At 45.0% G+C, this 20,494-nt stretch overlaps 1 protein-coding gene and 1 non-coding gene across 2 annotated transcripts in view; both read left to right on the top strand.

Annotated features, from left to right (window-relative positions):
* The first annotated feature begins 6,773 nt into the window (after positions 1-6,773).
* CALCOCO2 (calcium binding and coiled-coil domain 2) overlaps positions 6,774-20,494 on the top strand; it is a 28,910-nt gene continuing 15,189 nt past the window's right edge. The window contains exons 1-2 of the mRNA XM_044248770.1: positions 6,774-6,845; positions 14,984-15,173. Coding sequence (XP_044104705.1) covers positions 14,994-15,173 — 180 coding nt within the window. The 5' untranslated portion in view covers positions 6,774-6,845; positions 14,984-14,993. The remainder of the gene's footprint in view (positions 6,846-14,983; positions 15,174-20,494) is intronic.
* Positions 17,263-17,446, top strand: LOC122907931. The gene has a single exon (XR_006384799.1). It is a non-coding gene; the product is annotated as a U2 spliceosomal RNA (small nuclear RNA).

Raw genomic sequence — 20,494 nt, 5'->3', positions numbered from 1 at the left:
CCTCTTTCTCAAATCCAGGCATAGAAACTCTCTGTACTCTGTAAGGCCTCCAGTTAGAGTTCTAGGTGGGTTACAGAGACAGCAAGCTTCCGTGATAACATTCCTCCCTCACCCTCTCTATTCATGGAGTTGAGAGTCCAAAGGCCAGAGTCATTGCCACTGGGTAGAGCCGGGCAGGGCTGGAGCTGAGGGCAGAGGTGAAAGTAAGCAGCTACTACTGCTGCGTGGACACCTTGTAGGCTGCCTGCCTCTTCTCCCCATAGTCCACTCGCCTGTCACCCAGATGCTCCAGATACGCACCAGCAAGGACAGTGATCATGTATGTCTGTTTAAACTGCAGTTTCAGGAGCGCCTCGGTGGCTCAGTCGGTTAAGCATCGGACTCTTGAATGGGGCTCAGGTTATGATCACAGCGTCATGAGATTGAGTCTGAGTAGGGCTCGAGAACAGGCAGAACTCTGCTTGGGATTCTCTCCCCCCTCCCTCTCCTGTCTCTCTCCCTCCTCGTGCACTCTCTCTCTCTCTCAAATAAATAAATAAAATCTTTTTAAAAAATAAATTTCTGGGGCACCTAGGTGGCTCAATCGTTAAGTGTCTGCCTTCAGCTCAGGTCATGATCCCAGGGACTTGGGATTGAGCCCTGCCTCGGGCTCCCTGCTCTGGTAGAAGCCTGCTTCTCCCTCTCCCACTCCCTCTGCTTGTGTTCCCTCTCTCGCTGAGTCTCTCTTTCTATCAAAAAAATGAATAAGATCTTTGAAAATAAATAAACAAGTACATGAATGAATTTCAGTTGAATAGAGAATTTCCACGTCTGTTTGGCTTCCCCATACGTACATACATATCCTATTAAATCTGATTTTCTCCCGTAAAATAAATTTAAACTCCATAAAAAACCCAGTTCCCAGTTGCAATAGCCACATTTCAAGCACTCGGTAGCCACATGTGGTTAGTGGTTACCAGATCAGATAGTGTAGGTAAGGAGCATTTCCGTCACCGCAGAGAATTCTACTGGACAACACTGCTGTAGATAACTATTCCCTCCATGTCAAATTTTGTTCCCATCCCTTTTTCTGTGGTCAAGCTTGTTATTCAAGTAAATCAAAGGTCTCCTTTGATAAAGACTCTCTCTTTGACCAAACTTTAGTCACTTAGGCTTCTCTGAGCCTTCTTCTGGATGAGGCCTCAACCTTGGGCTTTTGTGTCTGTCTTTGCCAAGTCTGCAGCTGGGGTCCAGGGGTGCAAGGGCCCTGGGTTCTGGGATCCCCAAACAGACCAGGTGCTTCCACTCACCACTGACAAAATCCAAAGGCAGAGAGACAAGTCATGGAGAAACAAGAAAGAAATTTATTTCAGGGAGGCCAACATGAGGAAGTCAGTGGACAGTCTCAAGGACCGTCTCCAAAGTCCTGAAAATAGTTAGAGGTTTAGATAGGGAAAATGTGAGACAAAGGGTGGTGGTACAAACAGGTGGGCAGTAAAGGTCAGGTCGATCATTGTCTTGGGGGTTAGTCCTGTTGGGTCCTGCTGGCTCTGGGCGGTCCTTGTAGCTTGGAGAGGGGTGGGGTAGTTTCAGTTCCCGTAGCGGGATGCTTTGCCTGCAGGGCCTTTTGCCTGAGTTAAGAGATAGGTGGGAAAGAACTTAATTAGAAAGTACAGACTGAGGTCAAAATGGAGGTAGTTGAAATCCTCTTTCAAGTCCAATTTCAGCAAAAATCAGCTTAGAGAGAATCCTTATTTATTTATTTATTTATTTATTTATGATTTTATTTACTTATTTGACAGAGAGACACAACGAGAGAAGGAACACAAGCAGGGAGAGTGGGAGAGGGAGAAGCAAGCTTCCCAAGCAGCAGGGAGCTGGATGTGGGGCTCCATCCCAGGACCCCAGGATCGCAACCTGAGCTGAAGGCAGACGCTTAACCACTGAGCTACCCAGGCGCCCCAAGAATCCTTATTCTTGAAATTTGATCGATCCTTAGTCTGCCGTCAGCAAGAATCCTATTAAACCAGTTCAGGAAGAATCTCCCATCTTTTTTTTTTCCAATTTATTTATTTTCAGAAAAACAGTATTCATTATTTTTTCACCACACCCAGTGCTCCATGCAAGCCGTGCCCTCTATAATACCCACCACCTGGTACCCCAACCTCCCATCCCCCTGCCACTTTTTTTTTTTTTAAAGATTTTATTTATTTGGGGTGCCTGGGTGGCTCAGTTGGTTAAGCAACTGCCTTCAGCTCAGGTCATGATCCTGGAGTCCCAGGATCAAGTCCCACATCAGGCTCCCTGCTCGTCGGGGAGTCTGTTCTCTCTCTAACCTCTCCCCTCTCACACTCCCTCTCTCTCAAATAAATAAATAAAATCTAAAAAAAAAAAAAAAAAAAAGAGCCTTCTGAAGGAAAAAAATATTTTATTGTCAGAGGGAGAGAGAGAGAGAGAGAGCACAGGCAGAGGGAGCAGCAGGCAGAGGAAGAAGCAGGCTCCCTGCCAAGCAAGGAGCCCGATGCAGGACTCAGTCCCAGGACTCTGGGATCATGACCTGAGCTGAAAGCAGATGCTTAACCAACTGAGCCACCCAGGCGTCTCAGAATCCCCCATTCTTGAAGTCTCTTCTTGTAATTTTCCGTCCATTGACTCCCTCATCCTCCCTGATAGCTGTAAATCCCCACTCGTCCTCATTTTGGGGGGAACTAAGCACAGTCTCTCTCCCCTTTTGTAATGTTCTTATTGCAGTCATCCCAAATAAAATTTTCCTTACTGTTTTAATAGGCTTCAGAATAATTTTTTCTCTAACACCTTTTTTTGAAGCTTTAAAATTAATGCCATGCTACCTTAACACTGTGTAATCCCTCTTCTAAAGCCACTGTCATGTGGTATCATACTCATTTATGCCCTGGTCTTCCCTTATGGATTACTGAACTCTGGTACCAAAGAGTCTAGTGAGTGTCACGATTAGGACCAAAGTTGCTGGAATCAGAATGCTTGGTACAGAGCCTTCTGATAACACTAGCCAGGTGAGCCCATGCAAGTAACTGTACATCTCCAAGCCTCAATTGGCTCATCTGTGAAATGGGGATAATAAAAGGGCTTCCTTATAAGGAGTAAATGAGAAAACCCACTGTTTCAGGCACAGAATAACTACTCCCAGCCCCAGTCTTTGTTTGTCTCCATTCCTAACACTTGAAGATAGAAATGGAGGATTTTCCCTGTAGGTGTGATATCAATTCCCATTCCTTCACTATCCAGTTCTAAATGGTTGTACTTGTAGCCCTCCCTTGACACTCCTATCAGAAATAAATCAGACTAATTTTTTAATTCTATGCTATCAAATTTAGCTTCCCAAAGTATCACCAAAACAACCTACTGATAAGACAAAACTGAGGGACGCCTGGGTGGCTCAGTTGGCTGAGCACCTGACTCTTGATTTTGGCTCAGGTCATGATCTGAGGGTCCTGGGATCCAGCCCTCTGTTGGGCTCCACGCTCAGGGGGGAGTCTGCTTCAGGATTCTCTCTCTCCCTCTGCCCCTCCCCTCCTTGAAAAAATAAATCTTTTTTGTTGTTGTTAATTAACATATAAGGTATTATTATCCTCAGGGGTACAGGTCTGTGAATTGTCAGACTTACACACTTCACAGCATTCACCATAGCACATATCTTCCCCAACGTCCATAACCCAATCACCCTCTCCCTATCCCCCCAGCCCCCAGCAACCCTCAGTTTGTTTTATGAGATTAAGAGTTTCTTATGGGGCACCTGGCTGGCTCAGCTGGTTAAGCAACTGCCTTCAGCTCAAGTCATTATCCCAGCGTCCCAGGATCAAGTCCTGCATTGGACTCCCAGCTCCACGGGGAGTCTGTGTTTCCCTCTGACCTTCTCCTGGCTCATGCTCTCTCTCACTCTCTCTCTCTCAAATAAATAAAATCTTAACAACAACAAAAAAAGAGTCTCTTATGATTTGTCTCCCTCCCAATCCCATCTTGTTTCATTTTTTCCTTCCCTAGCCCCCCCAACTCCCCCCATGTTGCCTCTCAAATTCCTCATATCAGGGAGATCATATGATAATTGTCTTTCTCTGACTGACTTATTTTGCTCAGCATAATACCCTCTAGTTCCATCTACATCGTTGCAAATGGCAAGATTTCATTTCTTTTGATATGCATTATATATATATATATATATACCACATCTTCTTTACCCATTCATCTGTTGTTGGACATCTTGGCTCTTTCCATAGTTTGGCCATTGTAGACATTGCTGCCATAAACATTTGAGGACACTTGCCCCTTCGGATCACTACATTTGTATCTTTAGGGTAAATACCCAGTAGTAGTGCAATTGCCGGGTCATAAGGTAGCTCTATTTTCAACTTTTTCAGGAACCTCCATACTGTTCTCCAGAGACGCTGCACCAGCTTGCATTCCCACCAACAGTGTAGGAGGGTTCCCCTTTCTCCGCATCCTCACCCGCATCAGTTGTTTCCTAACTTGTTAATTTTAGCTCTTCTGACTAGCATGATGTGGTATCTCATTGTGGTTTTGATTTGTATTTCCCTGATGCCGAGTGATGTGGAGCACTTTTTCATTTGTCTATTGGCCATCTAGATGTCTTCTTTGCAGAAATGTCTGTCCTTGTCCTCTGCCCGCTTCTTGATTGGATTATTTGTTCTTTGGGTGTTGAGTTTGATAAGTTCTTTATAGACTTTGGATACTAGTCCTTTATCTGATATGTCACTTGCAAATATCTTCTCCCATTCTGTCAGTTGTCTGTTGGTTTTGTTGACTGTTTCCTTTGTTGTGCAAAAAGTTTTGATCTTGATGAAATCCCAGTAGTTCATATTTGCCCTTGCTTCCCTTGTCTTTGGCAAAAAAAAAAATAAATCTTTCTTAAAAAGACAAACCTAAGATTATTCTTACCTTAGTGAGGAATACACCATCTTGGCAAAGTTGTAGTACCAGCTCGGGGCAGAAGGACAAAATAGTGGTATTTATTGAGACTTTGAAGTTTGGTTTGGGGAAGGGGGTGGATCTTTCAATGTGAGGGTAGAGGCAAAAGTTGACTAGGATAGGGTAAGAGTCATGATATAACAGCTTGGGATTGGTGGGCACAGCCAAACAAGGATTTTGAGGCCGGGGGTTCTAAGAGTCTTGAAAAGTATAGAGCTATCATCATGTGATGCTTTCTATTGAAGAATTGGTGGCTCTGGGTGATCCCAGGGTCCTGGGATCCAGTCTCACATCTGCTTCTCCCTTTCCATCTCCCCTGTGTTTGTGTTCCCTCTGTTGCTCTCTCTCTGTCAACTAAGTAAATTTTTTTTTTTTTTTTAAGATTTATTTGACAGAGAGACATAGCAAGAGAGGGAACACAAGCAGGGAGAGTAGGAGAGGGAGAGGCAGGCTTTCCGCGGAGGAGGGAGCCCAACATGGGGTCAATCCCAGGACCCTGAGATCATGACCTGAGCTGAAGCCAGACGCTTAACAACTGAGCCACCCAGGCACCCCAAATAAAATCTTTTTTTTTTTTAATTGGTGGTTCATCTAAAATGCACAGTGGATTCATTTGCATTTTTAACATCCAGGCAAAAAAGTTCCATGAAATAGTTGTATTAATATGGATGGTAAGGTGTGTGGGTGTAGGAGATGTCAATAATAAGGGCTTTTTAAAAAGCCAGTAAGTAAAATTAAAGGAGATATATCCAGGATACTGAAGACACTTATCCCTGTAGACAGAGTTTAAAATGGAAGAGCATAATTTTGGTGACACAGAAGGTGATTTGAACTTTCAACAGAACCCCGAGTAAAAGTTTGCTGGCTTACTATTTTCTGCCATCCATTCTTCTCAATTGAATGCCACCGATTTTGTGCTAAGGCAGTATAAGGAATGCTTATTCTTCTGCCTGAAATGTAAAGTGTCTTCAGGGGCATAAATTCCCCAGTTAGATGGCATGGAAAGTTTCTTTCCAGACTTAGAAGGATACTACACCTTGGAGAAGAGGCACTTCTAACCACCCATAGATAGCAATTGCGGTGTTAAAGAAGTAATTACTCTGACACTTGTTAAACCACCAAGAAAGGCTTTATCTAGGAGTATTGCCATAGGAACATTACAATAGATAAAGATTGCGCTCCACTCCAAATACAATAAGGACAAGTGGGTGGAAAATTACTAAGAAAAGACATCAAGGGTGGGGGAGGGGGATTCCTGCTGAACCGACTTAACAGGATACTTGCTGAAGACAGGCCAGGGATTGATCACTTATCAAGGATAAGGAATTCCCTCTAATGACTTTATTCTTATTGTATTTAAGAACACTACCTTGGCAGAATTAATGCTAAAAAATAATTTCTTTATAGGAAGGGAAAGATGAAACACAGAAACAGGGGCATCCAGGGATATTTCTGGGTCTCCTTTAGGAGCAGGCGGAAGTATGACTAAATGCCAAAGAGGGTCTCATCTGTAGGGCTCTTAGTGAAGTGCTATGTAGAGGCAGGAGAACAATGAAGAAGACCTCCAGATGGCCCTTTTTTGTTCAGGACTGAAAGAAATAAACTTCTGTTTTTTGGGTTTTTTTTTCAAGGTAAGTAAACGGCTCATTCTAGGGGAAGAAATAGGCTCCTTGGGGAACTCTTCCGGATGAGCGAAAACCACAGAGTGCAACGGAGCACCCCTGGGGCCCAGTCACCTGAGCACTACAAATCCCAGCAAGCGCCGCTTCAGGGGCGGGGCTTGGTAGCCGTTGTGACGTAGTGGGCGGGACCAGATGGGATCGGCTCTCCCCTGGGCTTTTAGCCCCGCCCCTGTGCCTTGCTCTGCCCTGTTGCTGTTGCGCCGACGCCGGCTGCTACCCCCGGTGAGTCCCTGGAGTGAAGGAGGGCAATTAGGGGCAGTTGGGCCTTCGGGTTCTCCAAATTAAGATTTCCACTCTTCAGAAAGGACCTTGGGCAGGCAGTGGTGCGGCTGGTTTCGGTTTTCACTTCCTTTCATCCTTACAGGGTAACAGTGTGTGTGTGGCGTCATGGGGCCCCTGGAGCCCCTTCCGCGGCCTTGGAGGGTCGAGGGCCAGTTTTCTCCGGAGGAGGGCAGAATTTCAGTGCTTGTGGCCGAGTGGCAGGCTCCCTGAGCAGAAGGGACCGCTCTGACGGGGGTCGGGGGTCCTGACGTCACGCCGTCAACGCTTCCCTCCCCCCGCGGGCCGAGGTCTGGGTAGTTACTTAATCCCTGTCCTTGAAGGCTTCAACATCGCTGTTTGCTACGAGGCCGAGTTACACGCTAGGCAAGTTCCCTTCTCTTTGGGCCTCAGTTTCCCTGTCTATTCCCTGATCGCTAAGGTCCCTTTCCTTAAGAGGAGGCCTTCTCTAATCGGAGATATTCTAGGCAGAACAAAGAGCAACTGGAGAGTAATGACCTGCTGCTTTACCGCTGATCTCCGGAAGCCCCTCCCCACCGCTACCATGAGCCCAGTTTGGGGGCTAACGTTCCCCCATTAAGATTTCAGCGCCTTCCGGGCATGTTAACTTTTTTCTATCACTTGGATTCTTCGCTCCCGATGCAAGCCAACAAGTGGTCTTCGCTGGTGCTGAGTAGAATAATACAGATGCTGTGTATTATAACTTACTTACCTGGTTGCAAAAACCATCAAAAACCGAGGACTTTCAATGTCTTTGTAGATTATATATGGAGTACATGATTAGGGAGTATCCAGGTGCCTCACTGTCACAAATATTTCCAAAGGGCCGCTACCTGAAACTCTACCTTTTAGTAGGTATGACAGCTGTGGAGTGGAAAGGACCCCAAGAAAGGTGGTGAGAGTTACATAGCCCTAATAGGTATCATCTTTCAAGTCAGATAGTACCTCTAGGGCTCTTGAAACACTTTGTGCTTGTTGATACAATGCCGTGGTTCCTTATTTCCTTAGATGAAAGGAAAGACTGTTAAAACAACCTCTTTCACTTTCTTTTTCTTTCACTTAGGATCATCATTGTAGCTGGAAAGTTTCTTGGAGGTTTTCTAGCCTGATCCGTGCGTTTTACTGATGAGGGGACTGAGGCCTAAAAGGAGGTTGTGCGACTTAGCCAAGACGTCAAAGCTAGTTAGTGGCAGACCTAAGACAGGAACCCAGGTCCCTTGGCTCCCAGCCTGGTTCCCTTTCCACAGCACTTTAAACCCGTCACCACCCATGTGACTTCAGCGGTTAGCCCTGTCACCCCTTTTCAAGGAAAAAGTGTACCATCTCAGTTAAGTTAAAGAGAGGATTAGAACACAGCGTTGAGGCTTTCACACAGTTTCTTCTGATTGCCCGCATCTCATACCCCATGACTGTTTTTCTTTCCTTCTCTCCTCCTGCTGGTACTGCTGGCGTGGGATGTCAAACAAGCGGGGGCAACCAGTCCCAACAGTTGTGGTCTCCTGGAGGTATACGCATTCTCTAAGGCACTCTGAAAGATACTAGGTAAAGAACTAAAACGAACTTGGAAATTTGGGTTTAGAACAAGTAGCTCAAGGGGCGCCTGGGTGGCTCAGTGGGTTAAGCCTCTGCCTTTGGCTCAGGTCATGATCTCAGGGTCCTGGGATCGAGCCCCATGTAGGGTGCTCTGCTCAGTGGGGAGCCTGCACCACCCTCTCTCTCTGCCTGCCTCTCTGCCTACTTGTGATCTCTCTCCGTCAAATAAATAAATAAAAATCTTAAAAAAAAACAAAAAAACAAATAGCTCAAGAATTTAAAGACAAGGGATGGTGAGTCTTTGCTTTTGCTCAGGGCCTTAGGAGCTACTGTCCAGGTTCTCTGAGGGTGGTTTTGAGCAAGCATCTCTTCCAGGGCCCGGGAGGAGTGAGATTCAGATCAGTTCATCCGTTTTGCTAATGGCTACTAGTTTAGAAAGTTAAATCAGCAGGATGAAGGAATTAAATGAAATGCGGTTTGGATTTTTTTGCTTATCTTTTGTTTTTACTGATCCCAGATGAAGAATTGATTTGCATTTCTTTCTTGGCTGTGGGAACTTTCGGTTTCCTTCTGTGAACTAATCCGGATAAACTACTGATAGTCTTTGATTTCTCTAAAACATGTGCCCATGGGCATAAAAGGCTAAGGTAAAAATGTTGAGCATACTCTACGGTAGAACTTCAGTGTTGTTTTGTTTTGTTTTTTTTTTTTAAAGATTTTACTTATTTATTTGACAGAGATCACAAGTAGCTACAGAGGCAGGCAGAGAGAGAAAAAGAGAGAGAGAGAGGTGGGGGGCGTGGGGAGCAGGCTCCCTGCTGAGCAGAGAGCCTGATGCAGGACTCAATCCAGGACCCTGAGATCATGACCTGAGCCAAAGGCAGAGGCTGAACCCACTGAGCCACCCAGGCACCCCAGAATCAGTTATTTTTAAATAAGATTATTTCCTCTTCGTGGTTCAGCACACAAGGGGATAAACTTTAGGAAAATTGGTGAATTGACTTGGTTGCGTATTTGCATTGTTAGAACCTGAACCAGGAAGGTTTATAATATTTTAAAAAATTTTCTGCTAAAAAGCGTATTAGTGTATTTTACAGATTGGCTCAGAGCAGAGGCTGAATTAGCTGTTCCTTTTCATCAGAAGAATGTAAGAGAATGTCTGCCCTCATGGAACAGTCCTGGGACTAGTATATTAGGCTTGAAAAGCTCATTAGATGAAAATGTGTCAGGTTTTCATAGAAGCCAGAAGCCGGTTCAGGGGACTCATTTTAAAACATGTTGCCTGTTATTGCATACATCCTCTGAGGACCCTAATCCGTTTGGAAACTGAGCTGGAAAAAAAAAATCAGAGTCCGAGTAAAGTGCTTCTGACAGTCCATAGACTCTCTGCATTATTTTCCCCTACTCAGTAGCTGGCTTTTGGACATCCCCGTTTGTTTTCCCTGCTCACTCCTCATGTGGCTGGCTAGTCTTGGGCATGAGAGTAGGAGGAGGGAATTAGGTTGAATACCATCCCATGATTTCCAGGGGGCCTAATTCATCCCCCTGCTTTTTTATGACTCCACAGCTCTCCAGGCTTCTAAATTTAACTTTTGCTCTTTTCCTACTTCTTTTCATTTCCCTCCATGGATATGGTCAGAACTACAGATGGTTGGCAGACAGGTTCTATAGTGGAAGGAGCAGTTAAAGAAGGGGAAGTTGAGGGGCACCTGGATGACTCAGAGGGTTAAGCCTCTGCCTTCGGTTCAGGCCATAATCAGGGTCCTTGGCTCAAGTCCTGCATCAGGCTCTCTGCTCAGCAGGAGGCCTGCTTCCCTCCCCACACCTCCCTCCCTCTCTCTCTCTCTCTCTCTCTCTCTGCCTGCCTCTGTGCCTACTTGTGATCTCCGTCAAATAAATAAAATCTTTAAAAAAAATAATTTAAAAAAAGAAGAAGAAGGGGAAGTTGATTCTTAAGTCATTCTGCTTTTTCTTCCATATCCTCTCTGTCCCCTCCACAAATGGTCCTTTCTGGACTGTTTCGATAGCAAGGTGATTTCCCCAGCCATTGTCAGAACCTATTTCCCCCAAGGAATCTGATACTGGGAGGGAGGAAAGGGTTTTAAGGGTCACTGACCTTAAAAATTAGAGTAGATCCCTTCCTTCCAGGAAAAGTTAAATGTGGTAACTCCTCACTGACCCAGTTCAGATTAGCTTGGTTATGCTCATGGCCTTTCACCCTGTGGCCTTTTCTGTCCTCAGCTTTGGTAAGAAGCAGAGAAGCAGGGCGCCTGGGTGGCTCAGTGGGTTAAAGCCACTGCCTTCAGCTCAGGTCATGATCTCAGGGTCCGGGTATCGAGTCCCGCATCGGGCTCTCTGCTCAGCAGGGAGCCTGCTTCCTCCTCTCTCTCTCTCTCTGCCTACTTGTGATCTCTCTCTGTCAAATAAATAAATAAAATCTTTAAAAAAAAAAAAAAAAGAAGCAGAGAAGCAAAGCCATGGCTGCTCTCCACTCCAACTCCTCAACCCCTTCCCCAGTCTCGGTAGAAGAGAGTTTCCTATTTCAAAAACAATTGAATTCCAAATACCTAGAGAGCCACTAGGTGCCCTCTGAGTCATCCCAGGAAGGTGATGAGATCTCTGAAATGGGAAACTTCATGGAATTTTATTTTCTAAAAAAATTTTTTTAGGGGCACCTGAGTGGCTCAGTGGGTTAATCATCTGCCTTCAGCTCAGGTCATGACCAGCGGGAAGCCTGCTTCCCCCCCACCCTCTGCCCGCCTCTCTGCCTACTTGTGATCTCTCTCTGTCAAATAAATAAATTAAAAAAAAATTTTTTTAAATTTTTAAAGATTTTATTTATTTATTTGATGGGGGGGGAGCAGGTCCCCACTGAGCAGAGTGCCTCGACCCAAGGACCCCGAGATCACAACCTGAGCCGAAGGCAGAGGTTTAACTCACTGAGCCACCCAGGTGCCCCGGAATATTACATTTCTAATAAGGAACCAAGACTGTCGACTTTTCCAGATAGATGATTAGGTGTTCAGATGAATGAAAAGAGCTAGTTTCCACTGGCTATACCTACACTCAGGCCTCAGAAAATGAGCTCTTTTGTGCCTGCCTGTGTGTGTGTGCGTGTGCGTGTGTGCGTGTGCACACATGCATGTCCTTTCTTCATTGTTCTGTTCATGAGCTTATAGATTGATTGTTTTTCTAGTAGGAAAGAGGGTATACGGAGCCCTCATACCCTTGGCTGGTCTTGCCTTTCAGAGTAACATCCATTTGCAAAACAGCTTGCCAGAGTTTGAGTGTGTAGAAGGTGGGTAATGGAGTGTGAATTTTATGGGTCCTTAAGGAAATCAAATCTGTGCCTTTTGTTTTTTTGGCACTGTGCCACTTGAACCAGCTATGCCAGCTGAACCAGCCATACCAAGAATTGACATAGCACTTGGAGATTATCATCTCTTCACTCTATTTTATTTTTATTTTATTTTATTTTTTTAAAGATTTTATTTATTTGTCAGAGAGAGAGAGGGAGAGAGAGCGAGCACAGGCAGACAGAATGGCAGGCAGAGGCAGAGGGAGGAGCAGGCTCCCTGCCCGATGTGGGACTCGATCCCAGGACGCTGGGATCATGACCTGAGCCAAAGGCAGCTGCTTAACCAACTGAGCCACCCAGGCGTCCCTCTTCACTCTATTTTAGAGAAGAGAAAGCTGAGAAACAGCAGCTTCTCCAAGGGTATCCCACAAATGAAGAGCAGGGCTTAAAAAAGAATTAGCCCCATGGTCATTCCCACCATTGTTTACCTACAAAGCCCCTTCCTTTCACTTTTTGATGAATCCCATGCATTTCACTTATTCTGTGAATAGTTAATCAGCAATTACTATGGGCTAGGCATTATGTCATGTGTCCAGGGGTGATCCTGTTAGGAAGTAAAAGAAGTGAGAGTTGGGCACTTAGGTTAATTAAGAGACAGGCCCTGAAGCCACTCTTACCTGAGTGTTCTTTATGATCCACGGACAACAGATTAAGTCATTTTATGAGCTCAGATGAAAACTGCTCTGTGCTGAGGACAGAGGGCTATGCTGACCTCAGGAAGACTTGAGACCCCTAGGAAAGCGAGGGGTCTGCAAGCTGAGAACTCTGCCTACCCTCCCTTAGCATCCAACAGATCACACAAGCAGCTGCTTATATGAGGAACTAGTTCTGACCTCGACTGGAATGTGACCACCCCCTTCCTCGGAAAAACTGATCTGAGGTTTGAGGTTAAGGATGTGGCAAAATTGTCACAAACCAGAAAGCTAATACATTTCTTGGTTCCTTAGCTCAGTCCCAAGAACAGATGGTTCAGTGCCACCAAAAAATCCCCTTGCCTTCTCTATGAGAAAATTGACTACTAGGAGAATTGGAAGAGGAGGCCTGGTTGTTTATAGTTCGAAATAAAAGCAGGAAATAAGTAGGGTTAGGCAGGACTAGAAGGGCTGTGGTTTTTGGTTGTTCTTATTTTTTAAAAATTGAGTTGTAGGGTGTCTGGGTGGCTCAGTGGGTTGAAGCCTCTGCCTTCGGCTCAGGTCATGATCTCAGGGTCCTGGGATCGAGCCCCGCATCGGGCTCTCTGCTCGACAGGGAGCCTGCTTCCCTTCCTCTCTCTCTGCCTGCCTCTCTGCCTACTTGTGATCTCTGTCTGTCAAATAAATAAATAAAATCTTTTTTTTTTAAAGATTTTATTTATTTATTTGACAGAAATCACAAGTAGACGGAGAGGCAGGCAGAGAGAGAGAGAGGGAGCAGGCTCCCTGCTGAGCAGAGAGTCCGATGCGGGACTCGATCCCAGGACCCTGAGATCATGACCTGAGCCGAAGGCAGCGGCTTAACCCACTGAGCCACCCAGGCGTCCCAATAAATAAAATCTTAAAAAAAATTTTTTTTTTAAATTGAGTTGTATACAATCTCCCAACATGTTCCAGCAGCCGAATTTGTAAGGGATCACGTGGTAGTCCCCTGTATGCAGCTCTCCTTCAGCCCCTGTATAACAGCCACGATATTGTTTCCATTTCCCCATGAAATCCTGGGTTGAGGATCCTGGACTCACTAAATGTTAGACTCAGGGAGCATTTAGAAGATGGAACATGTGACTTTTGAGAGGCAGGAAGTGTCAGATCTCAGCAATTCAAAAGACTTTATTTCTTTTCTGTATTGTTTTTACCTTCCTGATAGTTTGCCATCCTTGATCACATTCTCTCTGTACTGTGACCTGCAAAGGTGAAATACAGGTTATATCCCCAGTGTTACAAATAGGAATCCGACTTGCTTGCTGTCCTCCAAACATGGGCAGCATCTCTCTCTCTCTCTCTCTCATTGCTTTTATGCATGCCATTTCACTCACCTGGAATTTCCTCACCTCCAAATCCTAAGGCTCATCTTCCTTGAGGGCTTATCCGGGACTCTTCTCACCCCTCAAAGCTCTCCTTCATTTTCCTAGCCAGTTGCATCTCTCCCTCTTTTGAACCCCAGAGTACTTTGTATTGATTGCATTCATTTGCTGGTCACTCGTTTTCTCATCTAACTGCCATATTGCATCAGGACCCTTCCAGGGCGAAGACTATGCCAGGAAACCAAACAAAACACCCCACAATGTTAAGAAAATCACTAGCATCTGGCAAGCCCTTTCCTCTTGTAGACTCTGCTTGTACGTTATTCTGTCATTCTACATGTTTCTACTTTGTGTGACTCTATGGCAGGTAGTGATTTAAAGGCCTGCCGACTTTACATTATTTCAGTTAACGTTCATGAAAAACCAAATGACCTAGGTGTTCATAGCCCCGTCTTACAGGTGAGGCAGCAGGCAGAGAACCCAGCTGATGACGTGAGTTGCTCAAGCTCATGCGTTTATAGGTAGCGAGGCTGGAATTGGAACCTCACCATTCTGGTTTCAGAGCCCGTGCTTGTTTGATATGCCCGTGCTTATCAGATAATCTCTCAACCCTCCCTTTCTTCCTGCACCCATGCCCAGCTCCTAGCAGAGTGCCTTAGTATGCATGTGCAAGGACTCGATAGTTACAGGATGAATGGAACTGAAGGTAGAACCCAGCTCCTAGCAGAGTGCCTTAGTATGCATGTGCAAGGACTCGATAGTTACAGGATGAATGGAACTGAAGGTAGAAGCCGAAATGTAGAGCAACTGATCTTCAGAAGTCACAGGACTTGATGGGATAAAAAATCAAGACTCTAGGTCTTATTGTTCCCAGCTCCGGTTCTTTTCCTCCTCTAGGCTGCCTTGCTTATTTAAGGCATTAGAAGAAGTGCCACAAACAGCCATGAGCAGAGGGTATGTGAGGTATGAGAGGGTGGTGGGGCCTGTGGTGGAGATCAAAGACATTCTTAGAAAGTTCTTTTAGCATAGGAAGCTATGAAGTGAAACAGAAAGCAAGTTGTATGGTCTCAATCCCTGTCAGGCTTTTGCTTTTCCTGACTCGCCTCGAATGGAATGTTCCCTGGGTGAGAGCCCAGAAATCTCCCAACATTGCAGACAACTCTAAGCCTTATTCTATCCCGTATCTCATAACAGGACGCCCACCATGGAAGAGACAGTAGAAGATCCCCCCACATCAGCTGTCTTGCTGGATCATTGTCATTTCTCTCAGGTCATCTTTAATAGCGTGGAGAAGTTCTATGTCCCTGGAGGGGATGTCACATGCTATTATACGCTCACCCAGCATTTCATTCCCCGCCGAAAGGATTGGATTGGCATCTTTCGAGTAAGTGGTTAATTTAGTACCAAGTGACTGGGAACTAGAGGTGACTCTTCATTCCTGACTGTGTGACTGTCTGTGTGTTATAAGCATTTTGCCTCTTCTGTCTGGCCTTTTTTTTTTTAAATCTATTTATTTGAGAGAGAGAATGAGAGTTTTGGGTGTTGCACAGGGACAAGCAGAGTCCCTGTTGAACAAGGAGCCCGACACGGGGCTCGATCCTAGGTCCTCACTGAGATCATAACCTGAGCCGAAGTCAGATGCTTAATTGACTGAGCCACCCAGGTGCTCCCCCCCCCCGGCCTTTTTTTCTGGTCTGGCCATTTAAAAAAATTTTTTTTAAGATTTTATTTATTTATTTGACAGAGAGAGTACACAAACAAGGGGAGCAGCAGAGGGGGAGGGAGAAGCAGGCCTCTGCTGACCAGAGAGTCCAACATGGGACTCGATCCCAGGACTCCAGGATCATGACCTAAGCCAAAGGCAGACGCTTAACCCACTGACCTACCCAGGCATCCCTGGTCCAATTTTAAAATCCTAAACTCAATTCCCTGGTACTTCCCTACTTCCACCTTCACACACCAACATGTGCTGTGGGACTCAAGTTTTAATTTAACTTTAATTTTAATTTAAAGACCAATTGTAAATGTTTTAAAATTATCCTATTTTGAAATACTCATCTGTGAATTGACTAGGATGAGTGGCCCCTTATGTAATTTCTGTGACCTTAAACATTGCTTTCTTACTTAGAAGAATGTTTAACTTGTTTTAATATGAGTATTACATATCTAAAAAGGAGGTTGAGAAATTACCGGGTTTGACATGCTGCATCTAAGAAGTTTGTTCCTGAATAAGTATGACTTGTTTCTTTGTAAAGATTTCCATGGATAGAAATTTTCTGAGGTCCCTCAGGGACCTCTCCTGGTGCCTAACACCCTGCCAGTTCAAGTACAGAAATGGTACTTTGTTTTAGTATAGTCAGCTTATTCTTTGCCTCCCTTTCTCCCCCTATCTGTGTCTCTCTCCATCTCTCACGTCACACACACACACACACACACACACACACACCCATAATGACAGATCTTCCTATTATATCTAGAGACAGGAGATAAAGGTCAAATTTAAGTAATTTACACTGCTGAGTTCCAACATCAGTGACCTTTGTTTTGACATCTCCATATGTCATGTGATTGTTTGCCTTGTTGTTCATCCTGAAACCAGACATCATTCTTGACTGCACTGTGGAGGAGCTCATGCTCGTTCCATCCTTCATAGAGTTACTTTTCCATAATTGTTTGGAATTCTAAGCTAACTAACGGAACCGTGGAAGCTGGCGTTTAGAGGCAAGGAGAGCAGACAATCAGAGACACACTGGCGAGTATCAGGGACACCTCCTGAGATGCAGGATATGGACTCGTTAGACTAAAGGATGTCTTGACACACTGGACTGTTTCCTATTTTGGAAGATGATTCTTGGTTTTTTTTCTTCTCCACATGTAGCAAAACTGTCCAGTAGAACTTTCTGCAACGGAGCTGTCCTTCACTGTCCAGTACAATGGCCTCTAGCCATTTGTGGCTGTTGAGCACTTAAAATGTGCCTAGTGAATTAACTAAAATTTAATTAATTTAAATTTAAATGGCCTCATGTGGCTAGTGGCTATCATTCTGGACAGTGCAGATAGAGATAATTAAGAAAGAGGACAATTTGAAAATTGCTTGTTTGCCTTTGAAATGTAATCCTGACCCCCCCTAACAATTATAATTCTGTTTTGTCTAGACTGGTTGTATTTTCCAGGGACTTAGCAATTTCCAGTGAGGACTTGACCATAAACCAGATGAAAATCTTATGCTTTTTAAAAACAAATGTTTAGGGGCACCTGGGTGGTTCAGTGGGTTAAAGACTCTTCCTTTGGCTCAGGTTGTGATTCCAGGGTCCTGGGATAGAGCCCTACATCGGGCTCTCTGCTCAGCAGGGAGCCTGCTTCCCTTCCTCTCCCTCTGCCTGCCTCTCTGCCTACTTGTGATCTCTTTCTTTCAAATAAATAAATAAAATCTTAAAAAAAAAAAAAAGGATTAAAAAACAAACAAATGTTTATTTGCTTCTTAGCCTTTTGGCTAAGATCAAGTGTAGCATCTGTTCTTATCAGTTTAAATCTGATATGTCCTCTATCTGAGGACAATACATTAAATGGATTTTTGGAGTAGGGAGTTGGAGCTTGCTCCATCCACTCCACACGTCGGCCTGGCACTGCAGTACCTCCAGGAATAGTCCACCCTCCCCACTAAAATAGTAAATAAAAGATTTGTTTAGTAAATAAATTAATTAAATAAAAACAAATGTTTAAAATAATTTTTAAGGGGCGCCTTGGGGGCTCAGTGGATCAGACCTCTGCCTTCGGCTCAGGTCATGATCCCAGGGTCCTGAGATCCAGCCCTGCATCGGGCTCTCTGCTCAGCAGGGAGCCTGCTTCCGCCTCTCTTCTCTGCCTGCCTCTCTGCCTACTTGTGATCTCTCTCTCTGTCAAATAAATAAATTCTTAAAAAATTTTTTTTGAAAAATGCCTCTGTATTTGGAGTGCTTTGTGCATTTCAGAGATAGCGCAGTGATTCCATAAAGAAAACCATTAATACAAAAAGTGTCCCCTTGTGTTCATTATCCGTAAAGCTATTGACCTGAACAGCTACCTAGAAGCCTGAAAGAAAGTGTTAAGAGAACTTAGTAACACAAATTTTTAAGAACATATGATGCGCTGTGTCTTTGATGAGGTTTTCTGTGTGTGTGTGTGTGTGTACGTGTGCACGTGCGTGTATGTGCTCACTGAGCCTCATGGTCCAGCAACACCCTCAGACGGGGGGTGTTACCTCGTGCACAGATGAACAAAATGGATATACTCAAGGTGGTGACTTTCCCAGTGAGTAAGTGGTAAATGAGTTTGTTTGTTTCCTAAACCTCTGCTTTTTTTTTCCTCTTCTGAATTCATCTGAACAGCTGGTAAATTGGAAAATTAAGAACTGATTTAAAGTGTTATCTTCCGTATCTCCCTTGGAAAGCTCACCTGTGTGAGCTTTTTTTTTTTTTTTTTTTTTTTTAAGATTTTATTTATTTATTTGACAGAGACACAGCAAGAGAGGAAGCAGAAGCAGGGGGAGTGGGAGAGGGAGAAGCAGGCTTCCTGCTGAGTAGGGAGCCCAACCCTGGTTGGGCTCAATCCTGGGATCCTGGGACCAAGACCTGAGACCTGAGCCAAAGGCAGACACTCAACAACGAAGCCACCCAGGTGCCCCTCACCTGGTGTTCTTATAGTGCAGTCTCTCTCTCTCTTTTTAAAGGTTTTATTTATTTTAGAGAGAGAGAGAGAGAGCAGGGGGAGGAAGGGCCAGAGGGAGGGAGAGAATGTCAAGCAGACCACACGTTGAGTGTGGAGCCCAGTGCATGGCCCAGTCCCATGACCTGAGCCAAAATCAACAGTTGGACACTCAACCAGTGGAGCCACCCAGGCGCCCCTCTTTTTAATTTTATTTTAAGTAAACTCCACACCACACATGGGGCTCAAACTCACAACCCCGAGATCAAGAGTCGCACGCTCAGGGTGCCTGACTGGCTCGGTCGGCAGAGCTGCACAATCCTTGATCTCGGGGTTATGAGTTCAAGCCCCACATTGTGGGTAGAGAGCACTTAAAAATTTTTTTCTTTCTTTCTAATTTAAAAAAAAAAAAAAATCGCATGCTTCATCAGCTGAATCATTTGCAGTGCCGGGCTCAACCATATTCCTTAGCTCCTCAGCAGTCCCAACACGGGTCCTTCCTGGTACCAGGCAGGCGCTTGTGAACTGGTTTTGAATGTGCTCTGTGCTTCGTCTTCTCGATACAGCAAAAGCTACCAGCAACGATAGAGCCTAAAGTAGGAGTTACCTTTCCTGCCTTTAGTGCACAGTCCTGTGCTCCAGTTCCCCTTCCCCTGGGCATTTAAATATTTCGAGGGGCTCCAAGAGGGGACATGTTGTGTCACGAGAGGCCCGCCGGGCCCAGGACCACGCAGGTGAAAGGACCGAGGGCAGAAGTTGCAGGTGCCCAGAAGCTGTTTCCCTGCTCCAACACTGCAGTAATTCTTGGGCCTTCCCATATGATATTTTGGTCACAGTGCATTAAGAAACTCCAGGATGTGAATGAAGACTCCATAAAATTCCCGCTTCCTGTACCACCACAGGCCGCGGCGGCTGTGAGCTGCTTACAGCAATGGGGTGTGTATTAATGAGACACTAAAACATGCCCCGGTATGTTCTCAGGCGCTTTCAGTGTAGCCTTTTCAACCCTGCACTGATTCCTTCATATATAAAAATGGAATTTATTTTTAGTTCTTGTTCCTCCCACTGAGCTCAGGCAGGGTCAAAATATGGCAATAAATGCAATTTTGCTTCTCATTTGCTGAGTGCTCTCCCCTCGAAGACACAGTGGCTCCCTTTCTAGTCTCTGGTGTGCCCTTATCTTCCAGATATGGCTTGAGCCATCTTTTACCCCTCTTCACATTTACTGAGAGTATTTTCCACTTAGCCAGCTTTCTGCTCTGAGGCATATTTTATAGTATCCTTATATCGTGACTTACCGCATTCAAGACCTAGAAGAAGTCTCTGTGACCACCAGATTGTTGTCAATATCTGCCACCAAAAAGCCTTCATTAAGCTCGCATTAAGAAAAATACTGATGTGGGGCGCCTGGGTGGCTCAGTTGGTTAAGCGACTGCCTTCAGCTCAGGTCATGATCCCAGAGTCCTGGGATCGAGTCCCGCATCAGGCTCCCTGCTCCTTGGAGAGTCTGCTTCTCCCTCTGACTTCCTCCCCTCTCATGATGTCTTTCACTGTCTCCCTCTCAAATAAATAAATAAAATCTTTAAAAAAAGAAAGAAAAATACTGACGAAAATTCTGTAGACTGGACTGTTACCTGGGACCTACCTCATAATTTAAAAACCCTTTTGCCCCTCCACTCCTGCATGCACATGATTCAAAACCAGCATTTTAAAAAATGCATGAGTATAACCAGGTCAGTGTGGGTGACAAGACTGGCTGGCACACAGGAGAGGACTGACCCACAGAGACAGCGGGTCAGAAGGGCTTTCTGATTAAGAAGTTCTAAGAACACTGGGGAGAAGGTAGTGGGATCAGAGTCACAAGCCCAGAACTTTCTTCACTGTGTTCCCCAGTCACTGACCATTCTCTGTCTGAAGTGGTGACAGGATTTTTGGAACCTTCATCCTGGGTGTCATGTCAGTTTTCATTTCCTTCTGAGCCAAGTATTCTGAATGGGGTGTGTGTGTGTGTGGGTGTGTGGG

The sequence above is a fragment of the Neovison vison genome, chromosome 5, assembly GCF_020171115.1.
Source record: "Neovison vison isolate M4711 chromosome 5, ASM_NN_V1, whole genome shotgun sequence".
NCBI classification, from domain to species: domain Eukaryota; kingdom Metazoa; phylum Chordata; class Mammalia; order Carnivora; family Mustelidae; genus Neogale; species Neogale vison.
This window is presented reverse-complemented; position numbering and strand designations above follow the sequence as displayed.